The sequence below is a fragment of the Electrona antarctica genome, assembly GCF_951216825.1.
Source record: "Electrona antarctica genome assembly, chromosome: 6".
Lineage (NCBI taxonomy): Eukaryota > Metazoa > Chordata > Actinopteri > Myctophiformes > Myctophidae > Electrona > Electrona antarctica.
The window spans coordinates 15,166,099-15,182,903 of record NC_136811.1 but is presented as its reverse complement, the minus strand read 5'-3'; the positions used below and the strand labels follow the sequence as shown (position 1 = coordinate 15,182,903).

Sequence of the window (16,805 nt, the reverse complement as noted above, 5' to 3'; positions counted from 1 at the left end):
TGTGTGTGTGTGTGTGTGTGTGTGTGTGTGTGTGTGTGTGTGTGTGTGTGTGTGTGTGTGTGTGTGTGTGTGTGTGTGTGTGTGTGTGTGTGTGCACGTGTAGAGCCACCTACCTCTGACCACGGCGGTGACCTGGTCCTTGCCGATTCCCAGGCGGTTCTTGACCTCGCAGACAAAGGTGTTGTTAACGGCTTCGTCCACCTTCAGCACTGTCAACTTGTTCTGGTCTATGACCACAGTGTCTGGTATCTCCCCTGTCAGACTACACACACACACACACACACACACACACACACACACACACACACACACACACACACACACAGAAGAGCATGAAAGAAAGAATATTAGCATGAATTTGTTTGAGTTTTTTGGCCGGTATCGCAGCCATTGTCTGCTAATGCACTGCGTCACCTGAACCCACCTTAACCCATTCTGGACGGGAACCCCTGTTGGTGTTTTAAGCATTATGTTATACTTTAGCTATTGAACAATAGCAGATCTACAAGCTACAAGCTTGTAGTCCTGCTATTTATTTTTTAACTGAAATATTTGCTTCTGGGGGGTCCCTGAAACAGATTTTCAGATGGGGGTCGGCGGCCAATTTAGGCCTACATATAATTTCTGGGTTCCTTGACGTGAAATAGTTCTCAATTTCACTGTAACAGATATTTTTAACTCAAATCTTTGCTGGCAAAAAAAAACGTTTGAGAAACACAGCTTTAGAAGACTTTTTTAGAAGAGCAGACCTTCAGTAATTCAGCATACCGTGTAAGCCAAGGAACATCGTCTCGGCTATTAACACGCACAAAAAAGTGCCAAACTTTGCCCTTTTCATATTTTGTCATACAGTAGCTGGACTAATGCATGAGAAGGGATAGAGTGGGAGCGAGGAAAGGTGGCCATTATTATTCTTGGGTTAAATCTAGAGTCCATTAGGAGACATTATACAGTGCGATCTCCATCATCAGGGAAGCAGCACTAACTGCTCTAATAGAGCTGGGGTACTGTACAGTGTACAGTATCTGGGAAAAAGAGAGCGAGTGAGAGAGAGATTGATGCTTTGGCGTTATAGTTCATATAGCGTTCATGCCAATAAAACTTGAAAACGACAGGTAGAGTGGGGTAGAACACTGAGTGCAAGAGACAGAGAGAGAGAGAGAGAGGTAGAAACGGAGTGAGAGAGAGACTGACAGAGAGGGTCAGAGAAGACAGAAGAATGTTAGCATAGCAGCTCGTTTGTAGCGCCTGGGGGACCATGGCAACCATCATGGAAGTGATGACAACGTTCTCCTGACCTTTAATATGAAAACTTGTTTTCTCCTCTACCCCTCGTCATTATTCTTTATCAGCCGCTCATCTGTTGTTTGTCAGACCACAGATTAGCAGCCTAATCGCGCCTCTTAAGTCCTCTGATATGATCATCATTATTAATTGAAATGAACTGTGAACCCCCCCCCCCTTTTTTTTTGAAGCGTACAATGATGGATGGCGAGGGAGACTCTTAGTCTAATAAACAGGACGCCCGTTGGAGGGAGGCGACAGAGTGACAGACGTGTCCTTGTTACTCACGTCTTCCATGTGACCACGGTGGGGATGGGGTTCCCGGTGGCCTGGCACGTGAGCACCACGTTGGTACGACCCACGTACCAGTTGCTGTCATAGCCCGTGATAGACACCTGAGGGGGGACTAGAGGGAGGAGGGGGGAGAGAAAATAAACAATTGGGTTACACTACATTGAATATAGGCCATGTTGGTGGTTACAGTACATTGAGTATGTGGGTTAGAGTACTTAGTGTCTGGGTTACAGTACATTGAGTATGTGGGTTAGAGTACTTAGTGTCTGGGTTAGAGTACATGGAGTATGTGGGTTAGAGTACTTAGTGTCTGGGTTACAGTACATTGAGTATGTGGGTTAGAGTACTTAGTGTCTGGGTTACAGTACATTGAGTATGTGGGTTAGAGTACGTTTGAGTATTTGGGTTAGAGTACGTTTGAGTATTTGGGTTAGAGTACTTAAGTGTCTGGGTTACAGTACATTGAGTATGTGGGTTAGAGTACTTAAGTGTCTGGGTTACAGTACATTGAGTATTTGGGTTAGAGTACGTTTGAGTATTTGGGTTAGAGTACGTTTGAGTATTTGGGTTAGAGTACGTTTGAGTGTTTGTCGAGAAAGAAAAATTTGCAAAAAGCCTAGCGTGTGAAAATATAAAAGGCAAAGGACTACAGTGTGTGTGTGTGTGTGTGTGTGCATGCATGGGTATTTTCTGGTCGTTTGGCTTTTTATGTATTTTCTGCACGGTCCCCGACACAAATAAAACCAATACACTAAACCTGTGTCGTAGTGTCTGACCATGGATGTCATCTTTCTTCTGCCACAAACACACAGCCCTCCTCCGCGGAAGGAAATGGAACTTTAAATGGCACAATATGGAAGTGCTGCTCGTGCCATTTGTGTGTGCATGCATGCGTGCCATCAATCCATTTGTCTCTGTGTGTGCGTGTGCGTGTGCGTGTGTGTGTGTGTGTGCGTGCGTTCCCTTACACTCCACAGCCAGCTTCATCTTAAAGCTCTCGGGCTTGGTCAGCGTGCGGTGCGACACCACGCAGCTGATGTCCTTGCCGTTGTCCGCGGCCCGGGGAACCAGCTTGTACTCGCTGGTCACCGTCACCGTGTTGTCAGCGCCCGCCGTGGACTTGGTGGTGGCGTTGCCGCCGGCCGTGGTCACCCAGGAGATCTGGGCGGCCGGGCGCCCTTCGGCCGACTCGCAGCGGGCCACCACCGACATCTTCTCCCCCGCCACCACCGTTACCGTGGAGGCGGAGTTGCGGGGCTTGGCTGGATGGAGGGAGGGAGGGAGGGACAAAAAAAGAAAACGTTCATAAAACCATAATTAACATTGTATAAATGCCTTCTAAAATCAATCAGTAGTTCTCACACTTTCTCACAGCTTTAAAAAAATATATAAAAAAATAGCAGATGTAGGATCTTGCAATGCGGCATGTATATCTAATACCGGTTTTAATGGGTTAATAAAAGACCTGAGGCCTTCTAAAATCCATAGTTCTCACACCTTGCTAAAATGTCCAAAAATAGCAGATGTACAAGCTGGCGAAAGCCAACACGAAGACCTAAAATGACAGATGCTTTCCCGCTTTTAATGTTAATAACATAAATGTGATTATCCCTCATGATAATATTTAATTATGCGTTTATAATTATACATGGACTGCGTTTATACTAAATCGATCTCAATTTCAGAATTATTACACAGCAGGCATCAGCCTGTGTGTGTAAGGAGGGGGTACGTGTTTATGTAATATTTTTTATAATGCAGTATGCGTGCATGGTGTGATTGCTCAGCTATGAAAGTATTTTGCAAAGCCTTGGCAAAGCAAATGTATATTAGTCAATAAAGCATGCCGTCATTTTAACCGAAATTGAATGAAACAAAACATCTCACAAGAATACAGCGAGAAAAAAGCAACACGTAATTAAGAACTCCATACACATCCATTCCCACCTGGTCTTCTTGCACACCCACTCGCACAACCACCACCACCAAGTAAAGAAGAACAAATAGCAAGAGCACCCACAGATAATGAGTACAACCAAATGGAGAGCAGGGAGACAAATGGATGGATGGGGAGAAAAGAAGAGATTAAGGGGATGGTGGTTAGACAGTGACAGAGAAGAAAGATTACAGGATGGAGAGATGGAGAGGAAAACAAAGCCAGAGTTAGAGAAAACCAGAGAGGAAACAACAGAGAGAGAGAGAGAGAGAGAGAGAGAAACCAGAAAAGGAACAAGATAATGTGCACCATTATCGATAAGCGATTTGAATCATCAGTCTGGTCTCAGAGAAAATCCAAAATATCTGCCTCCAAACACACTTCGCCCACCACCCCCCACCACCCACCCCCACCAGCGCTTTACCTCCCACCCCACAACCACTTTCGCTCTCTCCATTTCCACTCTGTCACTCTCCCATTCTGTTTCTTTCCCTCTCTCCCTCCCCCCTCTCTCTCCCTCCCTCTCGGGCATTGATAAACAATTATGACCACTGGCCCAGTGCAAACACTAACCAAACCTTAAATCTCCACTGTGTCACCCCTTCTCCTTTCAATCAATTTCCTCTCTCTGTCTCTGCGGCAGCGGTCATTGATAAACAATTACACTTCTCTGTGAGGGCTACTTTTTCCTCTCGTCCCCAACCCTAAATCACTGCATGATCTGTCACACACACACACACACACACACAATCCCTCCTGCTCCCTCTCCCTCCTCATCTCTCTCTATCGCCATCTCCCCATCTCTCTCACTGGCCATCTCCATCTGTCTGACCCCTCTCTCTGCGAGTGTGTCTCTCTCTTTCTCCACATCCATATTTCTGTCTCTCTGCTCATCCTTCTCTCTGCATGCCTCTTTCGCTCCCTCTCATCGCTCGTCCCTCTCTCAGTCTCTCTCTCTCTCTGCCTGTCTCCTTCTCTCACTGCCCACATAGAGGGAGACTCTGTGGAGGTGGAGAGCGCGTGCACGTGTGTGTGCGTGCGTGCGTGTGGGCAGAGGACATAGCACTGACACCAGGCATGACAAGCAGCCAGATCAATACCTTTCCTGAGGGGGATGAGGCCAGGGATAGAGATGCAAGGTCACAGCAATGGTTCCATTGCATTAACCAGAACACAATTGATCTGACAATACCACTTATAATAGCAATTAAACCTGGGCCAGACATGCTTTTAACCAAGCCGTCATAGCCTGAAGTGTGGCGAGGGGGTTGTACATACATACACGTTATGTTGGTGCCAAGTTGTGCGCGCGCACACACACACACACACACACACACACACACACACACACACACACACACACACACACACACACACACACACACACACACACACACACACACACACACACACACACACACACACACACACACACACACACACACACACACACACACACACACACACACACACACACACACACACACACACACACACACACACACACACACACACAGGACAGATGTTCTGCGCCTTATCATGCAACAGAGGCGCCCCACTGGGAGGTGACGTGGAGCTGGACGTTTGATGGAATGCATTGAAGTTATGACCCGAGTGGACAAGCTTATTAACAGTATCTTTGAATGATTGCAACCATTGCGTAATAATTGGTTTAGGGAAATAAACGAAGACATAACACGTTTTCTGTTCTTAGTTTTTCGATGTGTACACTATATCATTTTATGATAGATCTTTATGATCAGAGTATGTTTCTGGTTGGCATCACCAGAATTGGTTGACAGGCTGTCACTAATTTGACAGCCTCAGGATAACCGTCCACATACCACCCACGTCGGAAACGTATTCTGTGATCTTTGAATTTTCCCAAACAAATTATTTAAGAAAGGTCGCAATCATTCATAGCTAGCTAGTATTCATTAAACTTTGTTCACCCGGCTCTCATTAACTTCAATGCATTCCGTCGGACTTCCGACTCCGGTTTGCCTCCCTGTGCTGATGAATCTGGCAGCTGGAATTGGCCGGTCGATGAAAGTGATGTATCTGTCCTTTCCTTATTTACATAGCCTTTGATAATGACATGCACTAACTAGGGACGGCAGGGTTGAACGTCGTTAACATTATACTGTACACACGCACACTGAGACAGTTGTGATTAATCTGTAGAAACACAATTTATGCACGCACACACACACACACACACACACACACACACACACACACACACACACACACACACACACACACACACACACACACACACACACACACACACACACACACACACACACACACACACACACACACACACACACACACACACACACACACACACACACACACACACACACACACACACACACACACAGCAGTACCCAACCTACCTAGCATAACCAGGGATGTGATGCCTTGCTCGTTTCCGATGGGGTAGGTGGCGTACTCGCAGACGTACTTGCCCTCGTCGGACATCTTGACGTCTGTGATCTGGATGGCGGGGCTCCCCAGGGTCGGAGGGGTCGTGGTGAAGCTCACCCGGCCCTTCTGGGGTGACTCGGGGTAGTTGGCGCCGAAGTTGGGATGAAACACGGCAATGTTGATCCTCTCACCTTCCTTGGGCTCGTAAATCCATGACACCTACAGGTTTGGAGGAGGACAAAGGTTTAAATAGACTCGTTAGTCTGGGAGGCTTGCTGCTGCACGCGGGACACCGTGGCCCTTGTTTATTAGGGCTGTCATTTCTTAGGAAGGCACATTATGGCTAAGGTGCTGGTGATGCAAGGGACCAGTCCACTGCTGTCCGCATTACATTATGGCTAAGGTGCTGGTGATGCAGGGGACCAGTCCACTGCTGTCCGCATTACATTATGGCTAAGGTGCTGGTGATGCAGGGGACCAGTCCACTGCTGTCCGCATTACCACATTATGGCTAAGGTGCTGGTGATGCAGGGGACCAGTCCACTGCTGTCCGCATTACATTATGGCTAAGGTGCTGGTGATGCAGGGGACCAGTCCACTGCTGTCCGCATTACATTATGGCTAAGGTGCTGGTGATGCAGGGGACCAGTCCACTGCTGTCCGCATTACATTATGGCTAAGGTGCTGGTGATGCAGGGGACCAGTCCACTGCTGTCCGCATTACATTATGGCTAAGGTGCTGGTGATGCAGGGGACCAGTCCACTGCTGTCCGCATTACATTATGGCTAAGGTGCTGGTGATGCAGGGGACCAGTCCACTGCTGTCTACATTACATTATGGCTAAGGTGCTGGTGATGCAGGGGACCAGTCCACTGCTGTCCGCATTACATTATGGCTAAGGTGCTGGTGATGCAGGGGACCAGTCCACTGCTGTCTGCATTACATTATGGCTAAGGTGCTGGTGATGCAGGGGACCAGTCCACTGCTGTCCGCATTACCAAAATAGCCATAACCATCATAAAGAATGTCCTCAAGGGTAGGCTATTACAGCCATAATAAACCAGTGGCAGCGTGTGTGTGTGTGTGTGTGTGTGTGTGTGTGTGTGTGTGTGTGTGTGTGTCTACAGTCTACCGACTCAAGTTTTCTTGAAAGTTGCATACACTAATAAGAACAAGTAATAAACAAGAGTGATTTCCAAGCATCACTCAGGTAAGTAACCCCCTGGCATTAGCATAAGGACCAATGGATCATACCTAGCTGTGCTTCATGGGAATTAACAGCGTGATTGGAGTGGATATTGACGGTGCCCGTTGTGTTGAAAGGTGCCTGCCTGTGCAGCGGTGCCCTCCAGTGAACACTGAAGCCAGTATGCAGGCTCGCAACTCAATCAGGGTTTTAGACAGAGCTCCATTGACTCTCTCCGTTACCAACATGAGATGATTTAAACCTTAATTAATTGCTTTACGGCTGCTGCTAATAGTTATCACGGGACACGTTCAAGTGGTCCTAGACACACACGCACACAATATTATTATTCTCCACAAGACAATCGACTGATTGCAGCAATAATGTTATTGGTCGTTCTCTCTCTTTTCCCCTGCTGTTCTTCAGTTACTGATGTTTGTGTGCTTTCTGTTGCTGATTTGTAAAGAAAAATAATCTTAAGCTTAATGATTGTTTTTGTGTGATGTTATTTTTATGTGACACTTTTCCCCCCTTTAATTTTAGACTAGCCAATTATTTTCTTTTACAAATCTTTCCACCCAATTAATTCCTCCTAACACACATTTGTGCAGTGCCACTGCTGTTGTACTGGCTCACCTGCCAGTGGGGAGCTCCCACCGGGAGGACGTACTGCTGACAGGCGCTAGCCTGACACTCAGCCTGCAGGAATTTTCATTTTGTTTCACTCCATTATTCTGTCTGAAAGCCCTCTCGGTGCACATTTTCTAAGATGGGCGTGGCCAAAGTGGGATGGATTGAATACTTTATTAACAGTTTGCAGAAAAAGCACAGGAACGCACAGTTCAAGGTCTGCTAAGGTCTGCTAAGAGGGTCCTTCATATCGAATAATTGGACTCTTTGGCGACTGGTTCATACTGGATCATCCCCAATGGGCTGTGTCAAACCCTGAATGAGTGGCTAGCGATTCAGGGGCTGGAGCCAGGCTAGACAGGCACTGCCCCAGCTCGTAGGGGCTGGAGCCACGCTAGACAGGCCCTGCCCCAGCCCGTAGGGGCTGGAGCCAGGCTAGACAGGCGCTGCCCCAGCCCGTGGGGGCTGGAGCCAGGCTAGACAGGCACTGCCCTAGCTCGTAGGGGCTGGAGCCAGGCTAGACAGGCACTGCCCCAGCCCGTAGGGGCTGGAGCCAGGCTAGACAACACTGCCCCAGCCCGTAGGGGCTGGAGCCAGGCTAGACAGGCACTGCCCCAGCCCGTAGGGGCTGGAGCCAGGCTAGACAGGCGCTGCCCCAGCCCGTAGAGACAGGCACTGCCCCAGCCCGTAGGGGCTGGAGCCAGGCTAGACAGGCACTGCCCCAGCCCGTAGAGACAGGCGCTGCCCCAGCCCGTAGGGGCTGGAGCCAGGCTAGACAGGCGCTGCCCAAGCCCGTAGGGGCTGGAGCCAGGCTAAACAGGCACTGCCCCAGCCCGTAGGGGCTGGAGCCAGGCTAGACAGGCGCTGCCCCAGCCCGTAGGGGCTGGAGCCAGGCTAGACAGGCACTGCCCCAGCCCGTAGAGACAGGCACTGCCCCAGCCCGTAGAGACAGGCACTGCCCCAGCCCGTAGGGGCTGGAGCCAGGCTAGACAGGCGCTGCCCCAGCCCCGTCTAGCAAAATGTATTTTATGTAATGACTGATTTTACACTTGCTGAAAATAGCAGATTTACAAGCTCACAACGTGTCGCAGCGCGACGCGTTGTGAGCTTGTAGATCGGAGCTTGTAGATCGGCTATTTTGTAAAATGACTTGTACTAGTCCCTTCCTAACATTTTAGTCTAGTTTTTATTTGTTGATGAAAATTGTCAATACATTTAGTCTTCATAGCTTAGTTTTTATTTAGTTTCCGTTTAGTTTTCGTCCGTGGAGAAAGGTAGTCGACGGACATGTTTCGTCTTCGTTTTGGTCGACTAAATCAACACTGCCTCCCTGCCTGGCTTCCCTCACTCAAACACGGTCAATAGTGTTTGTATAGACACTTCAAACGTGTGGATGCACCACAGTGGCTTCAAAGCCCTGCGCTCGCTCTAATCATCGCCATACAGAGTTGTTTGTGCAGTGATAGGAGTCGCCCCATCTCCACAATAGAAAATATAATTTCAAGTCAGACTCAGAATACCAATTTATTTAATCCATTCTGAAGAACCCCAGGCCACATTTACCAAGATCATTTACAAAATGCAATTGTATCGCGTTTTCCAGTTTCCAATTTTGTAAAATGAAACCAAAAATGAAACCAAATGAAACCAAAATGAAACCAAATGGACCCGTACGGGTCCATTTGGTTTAATTTCACGCTCTCAAGAGTTAAATTATTGTTAAACGACTGCATACAAGAAGTTTACACAATTAGAGAATTAGAATTATTTTGGCCAACAACAAGAAAATATTCTTTAGTTTGGGGTCTGAGAGGCTAAATGTCATCAAATGGTGGTCCGTGGCTCAAATGCTGAATAATGGGCCTTGAAATGAAAAGGGTTGAAAACCCCTGATCTACACTACAGCAGACAGCCTGAGTAAAAATACAATTTATGAAAAAGCAAACAAAAAAGCACTAAATTGTCCCAACCCACTGTTTGGGAAACAGTGCTCTACAGTAACAGTGTAAAAAATTGACACTAGTATTAAACTGGAGTTACTAAATGAACACGCTTTACCGTGCAGGGATTTAGTGCGTTGCTCACGGACATATTAGTGATTCAACCCGTGATGATTCAGAACAGTGGCTCTAATCTACATTTCTCCCAAAGACTCATGTTGGTATTACACTGTTTGGTATGCTCGGCTGGCAACTTGACGTACACTATATGCATTAGTGATAACTGACTCCCATCTAGTGAGAAAGCTCATTGTTGTGAGCGAGACCATTCTGACTGACTTTGCTGCTTTAAGAAGGCACAATGGAGCCATTCTGGCTGTGCATGAAACACTCTTCCATTTGCATTTCACACCACAAACCCAATTTAGCCGCTGTGAGATTGCAGCGCCACACATACCGTATGAAAGCAGGCGAAGAGGGGAGCAATCAACTTCTTGACAAAAGAGTGAAAAATACATTCCCATTTAATATCTTCTCTCACCGTAACTCATGTCCTTGTTCCGTTATCGACATTTTTCCATCTTACATCATCATTCTACGATCACAGAGATATTGCCCAACCATTGAGGCCATGGATGCACGTACAGTAGCTCCCCACTGTGGGCCACGTCTATCTAATGTGGGTGATAGGACCTTAGAGTATATATGAATAGAGACGGCACCCGGATGAAACCCTGAGGCGAAATGGACATAGTGGCCGAATTTGGTATTGCAGCGTGGGCCCAAACACAAATCCATCCCAGAATGCACTCTGTTCCTACCCGGAAGGAGGAGTGAAATCGCCTCATGCGCTTTTGAGCAACTTAATGCAAGAGGATGGAGGAGAACTCGGGTGCCGTCTCTATTCATATACAGTTGGAGGCCATCGATATTGTCCTTTTCTTTTTGCTGAGGTTTGCGTGATCTGCATAAAACCCCTTTTGGTGTTTTAAACATTATGTTATAATTTAGCTATTGAAAAATAGCAGATCTACAAGCTCATAGCGCGCCACCGAGTGGCGCGCTACGAGCTTTGTAGGTCTGCTATTTTTGAAAAATCGTGAAAATATTTATTTCAGAAAACTGGAGGATTTAGAAGGATTTTAAAACAATTTGAGGTCAGGCCTAAATGGGTCAAATGATAAGGGACAATATCGGTGGCACCCAAATGTATACTCTAAGGATAGGACCTGTGCAGGACGCCGTCTCTCTGGGAAGGAGTGATAGCCGACACAGCTCAAACCCATTGCAGACCATTCAACAAATGACATGTTGAAACTCTAAATAATCACAACACGTATCGAGTGTTGTCTTCTCTTATCATGACCAGGCATCCTCAATCGTTTTGACACATGGACCTGCCCTCACCTGCACAGACATGTTATGTCATAATTATGCGCAAGGTGCAAGCTTAAAAAGAACAGATCTATGAGCTAACAATGCGTCATATTGCGAATTTGTGACGCATTAATAGCTTGTAGATCTGTTATCTCGTATTACATAATGTAACAACATCCTATATTGTGGAGCTTGACTGCCCTCCTCTATGCAACTGGACGGACACAAACAACGCAGAGAAGAGTGCAATTCTCTTGGTCGAGCAGTAACTTTTTTGGCAATTGTAATAAGTTACTTTTGCTGTATGTGTTATGTTACGTTACTAACCAACACTGAGCTGGAACCCCCTCAAGGACCCCTGGTGGTCCACAGACCCTGTTATAGAGGTAAAATGGTCTGTCTGCGCGTGCGTGCGTGCGTGCGTGCGTGCGTCTAACCTGTGTGAGCTGGATGCCTGTGGGGTCTGAGAAGGTACAGCGCAGGTTGACCGTCTGTCCAGGGTAGGAAAGCACCTCTGGTTCCACCTTCACCCTCTGACCTCTAACCCCTGTAGAACAAAAACACAAAATACATTTTAAGCATTTTTAACATAAAATATAATAGAACATATCCAAATTCTTACTTTTGACAAAGAAACAAACCAAAAATCACACCCGTGTAAACTGAGTGGTGCAACTACACATTTATTGTTATAGTTACTGTACATTAGAACCAGGAAAGCATCTGTGTCATAAGTACTCTCCGCATGAATTCAGTCTCAACAGTGACGTCACGTACTAACCATAGCAACCATGCTCACCCGTACAGGCACAAACACACACGTACTAACAAAGCCAGTTGTTGGAGTGGTTTGCACCACTCAAAAAAAGAAAGGGAATAAATGTTTGCGTACGATATGCTGTATAAAGTATGTATGCGTATAAATAGGTACAAGTATATATATATATAATACATAAACACAAATGGAGCATTGCGGTAGTTTAGGCAGTCACAGAAGTAAAGGCGGTCTCAACCCCATCCATCATTTGGCCACGATCCTAATAGTTCATCCACTATTTAAGCAGGCCATTACTGCCCACTTTTACAGTACACGGCATCTCCGCTGCACCCAGAAATGAGATCAAACATCCACCTCCTCTCGTAGTAGCGTTTAGGTTTCCACCATGTCAGCATGCAATATAATGTCGGTTCATGTTTTATGTTCTTTAATATCCATGTATCTTCAGGGGGGGTTCTTACGGTATACCATCATGTTCTTTTCATATCCGAGTGTCTAACGGTTCTGCCCCTACGAGGGGCTCATCGGTCCATTATTATTTTGTCATAATGTAATAACAGTGTACAGTATATTTGAGGGCTCTGCTTCGGGGAGGGTCTGTGATCTCAGAGTCTGCGGTGTCATGTTTGCGAAGGTTCTTGTGGAGCAGCACAGGAGCAGAGCCACACTGACACATCCAATGAAATACCAGTGTAATACATTTCATCTGGAGTGACAGTCTGACTGAACATAATAAAGGCCTGCAGTATATATTCACCACAAAATACTAAAATGGTATATTTCATCATGGACGGCTTCAAGCAAGGCATCCAACAATACATATATACACTGTACAGTAGCAGTTTGTATTCTTTCTTTTCTTTTTTTTGGGGGGGGGGGGGGGTGGCTCCAGTGGGAATGGACCCCCTTTCAAATGGAACTATTAATGTAGTGCTTTCTACCGACTCGACTACACATGGAATGGCACGGGCAGAATGTTGCAGTGCTGCCTTGACACGCTGAGCTACGCAGGGCTATGAGGAACCTCTCTCTCTCTTTGAGAGCAAGAGAGAGAGAGAGCGAGAAAGAAATAGAGGGAGAAGGAGAGCGAGAGAGAGCAACCAGGAGGAGTGTGGTGATGATAAATGAGGACAGTGGGGAGTTGTTTGGTAGAACAGAGGACGACATTAGCGAACACAGACAAGTAGGCCAAACCTACAGGAGTCTGCACTGTGATCGTGTGTGCTGTAAGTGTGCTTGTGTACGAGTGCGAGATGGAGACGCGTGTGTGTGTGTGTGCGCACGCACGCACGCACGCACGCACGCACATGCATATGTACATACAGTACATACCAGGATGAGCCACACAATACACACTGAACTGGTAAATTGAGAGTAAAGGCTGCTGCCTGGCAACATAGCTCATAAATCTCATCAATGGTTTTCTGCTTTTCCGTTGCCGATGCATTCCTCTGGAAAAGCAAGAGTAACCAAGAGTCTAAATAAAAAATACACTTTACTTGGTGTGTGTGTGTGTGTGTGTGTGTGTGTGTGTGTGTGTGTGTGTGTGTGTGTGTGTGTGTGTGTGTGAAAAAGAGAAAAATTGAGCAAAAGAGAATGTGTGTGCGCGTCCGATTTTGTCTATGCACGTGTTTGTGTGCATTTGCTTATCGTATCTGCATGAAAATGTAATTACTTGTATGAGTGAGTGTGCACCGGTGTATGTCTGCAGGACGCCACCTGTTTTAAGTAAAGAGGGATTATCTGTTGAAGTAGCCTACAACTTTAAATGCAGGCAGCCTTGTACGAGTGTACCAGTCTGTGGTCCAGTGTGCATGGACGTGTGCGCGCATGTGCGTGCGTGTGTCTCTATATGCACACAACACAAAAAGCACTAGGGTGCGTGCGTGCGCTAGCAAACAGAAGACACACACACACACACACACACACACAGAAACTCAATTTCCCCTAAGGACAAACAATTATTTGTGGAACTGGTTCCACCAGTTCACGCTCAGGCAGCACAAGCTGTTATGTTTAGACTAATGTGATCGGCAGGAATGAGGTATACACAAACGCATGCAGAGACACACAGAAGTGTGCACGCACACACACACACACACACACACACACTCACGCACACACACACAACAGAGAGAGAGAGAGAGAGAGAGAGAGAGAGAGAGACGTGGGCATGGCTGTCTAGGTTTTTTTTCTCGTTTTTTTTGGACAAACAATAAACACTGCACCTTGGCATCTCTGGGGAGAGATGAGATATCAATAGAGAGGGAGAAACGAAGAAGAAAGATAGAGTTGAGGATTAATGAGCACAAGAGAGGAGAGAAGGAAAGCAAGAAGAGGAGAGTGACGCAGCAGGATAAGGAGGGAAAGGTTTAAAAAACAAGGCTTTCCTAGAATAAACGGCAGCTCTCACAGGACCAACCCAATTTACAAGCTCCAAACAACTCCCTTTGGAACCACAGACTGAACCTCGGGATGACCACAGAGGAGCCCCTGGGAGCCACAACGCTGCTTCGCTGGGCTGATCTCTCCCCTTCTCCAGAACTATAAGTCTCCCTTCGGTACTAACACGGCAAAAATCCATTTAATCGTTTAACTCTGAAAGTGTAAAGATTTACCTAAACGTACGGGTTAATTTGGGTCAATGTTTTCACTCGCGTGCATTAAATGAAGAATGCAGACGGAAGTGGCCACGGGCAACAAATAAAACGGCTTACTCCAACTTATAATTAGACGGTTAACACTAAACACACACACACACACAAGCATACACAGTTACACACACAATCCTGAGTCAAACATGCCCACACTCGTATGGATGCATGCATGCTTCATACTGTATAGACTCAAAGATATACCAACAAACAATGCTTGCCGATTATGCCCATCACACAAACAAACAGGCGCACACACTGACATAGGAAAAAAACAACAACATTGACTTGCATTGCACAAAAGAACCACACAAGAGCGTCCTCACAGGAGGAGCACATCAAACGCGGAGGCGTGCAGTCGCTCTGTGAGAGACATGAGCCGCTGAGGTCTGTCTTACTCTACAGATGTTGGGCCCTGTGATCCCTCAGTGTCTGGGGGTGTACGCCGGAGATCAAGCTACAGCCCCACTTCAATCTACCTGAGCTAGACTCGCTAACTACAGATTAGCTCAGGGAACGCAGGGCAAGGGGCTGCAGGCGAGAGAAAGATGAGGTGGAGGGTGTTGAAGGAAGGAATGGAGGGGCGGGGGGTTGACGGGTGGCTGGATGAGAACCCCGGATTCCTCCTAGGCTCGCTTGGAGAGTATATGGATTGAGTGAAGCTTGCAAGGAATAGGTCATTACACCCGCTAGTTGTATTGACAGCCAGCACGCCTTACATCTCCCTCTCCCTCTTTCATGTGTGCACAGCCACACACAGACAGGGCACACACATGCACGCACGTGCACACGCACGCCTTGGTTGTCTGTCATTGGGAGCCAATAAGAGCAGAGTCAACCTAGGTCATTCTCCTGCCTAAGACGAGATGAAAGAACGGATGGCCTTATGAGACCGACACCCCCTCCAGGGACATGAGAGACACACACACACACACACACACACACACACACACACACAGATAACCACACAGGCGCAGACGCCCTCCCCAGACCCCAAACCCTGAAGCCCTGGAAATTGACAGTCATTAGGATGGCAGCACAGTCCCCAGCACTCCGTGCGTATATCCGAGTGCTGAGAGGCTAGTAGTATGCATTCGAAATAGTAATTGTCAGTATGAATATTTAGAGAGCCCTGGTCAGATTAGAGAGAGAGAGGGGTGGATAAGACACAGTTCAAGGGTAGGAGTGAGTGGAGGAGGAGAAGAGAGAGAAACAGAGAACATAAGCCTTGTGTCAGTGCTGCTCTACTTTGCAGTATCGTTGCAGGTAATGCATCAAACATTTAAAACACACACACACACACACACACACACACACACACACACACACACACACCTTAGGCATTAGAAAAGTAGCACATCCATGTGAGTCAGTTCATGTCACCCATCATTATGTCTTTAACTCCCTCACAATGTGGGGCACGCACACACAGTCGCTCATAGACACAAACAAAAAGACATTAACACCATGGCCTTACAAAAGCCGACACAAACCTGCACGTACGCGCACACACACAAACCTGCACGTACACACACACACACAAACCTGCACGTACACACACACAAACCTGCACGTACACACACACACACACACACACACACACACAAACCTGCACGTACACACACACACAAACCTGCACGTACACACACATACACACACAGGCAATGTGCCATGGGCACTTGCGACAGCACCGCCATATTAACAACACTGTCCTCTCTGATCCCTTGCCTGGTCACGCTGACTTTTACATACTACCCAGCATGCCTCTCTGCTGAGCTATAAGGAACAGGAAGGAAGGAACGAGGACAAGAAAAAAAGAGGAGGAGGAGGCAGAGGAGGCAGTACCAGGAGGACGAAGGGATGAAAGGAAGAGGAAAAGAGAGAAGAGGAAAGATGGCCCAGGAATGCCAGAGTGATGCAAGGGATGAGGAGAAGATGAGAGGAGGGGATGAAAGGGTGTAAGAGAGGGATGCCAGGAATAGAGATGTGAAGCAGAAGTGGGACCGAGAGAGAGAGGACAGGAGGGGGAGAGCACGGGAGGGGGGAGATGATAAGCATCAAATAGGGTTCATAGGAGATGGAGATGTTTATAGGGAAAGGTATGCAGATGGCCATGCAGAGAGAAATGTATGAGAGGAAGGGAAGGAGTGAGAGGAAAGGTGAGGGAAGGGGAGAGAGCAGCAGAGAGAAGAGAGAGGGTTAGTGGAGCTAAAAATGGAGCGGGGCACAAGTAGAGAGGGAAACAGAGCGAGTAAAGGCAGGCGACAAAGAGAAGGAGGGAGGCAACGTTGA

General features: G+C 47.1%; 1 protein-coding gene across 2 annotated transcripts in view; it reads right to left on the bottom strand.

The window, feature by feature from the left end:
- The window catches only part of LOC306925659 (poliovirus receptor homolog), a 152,294-nt gene that overhangs the window by 92,357 nt on the left and 43,132 nt on the right, over window positions 1-16,805 (bottom strand). For both annotated transcript variants that reach the window (XM_079504636.1, XM_079504635.1), the window contains exons 2-6: window positions 11,519-11,628; window positions 5,917-6,166; window positions 2,547-2,840; window positions 1,573-1,690; window positions 114-262 (exon numbers count right to left, since the gene is read on the bottom strand). In XM_079504636.1, the coding sequence (XP_079360762.1) occupies window positions 114-262; window positions 1,573-1,690; window positions 2,547-2,840; window positions 5,917-6,166; window positions 11,519-11,628 (921 nt within the window). The remainder of the gene's footprint in view (window positions 1-113; window positions 263-1,572; window positions 1,691-2,546; window positions 2,841-5,916; window positions 6,167-11,518; window positions 11,629-16,805) is intronic.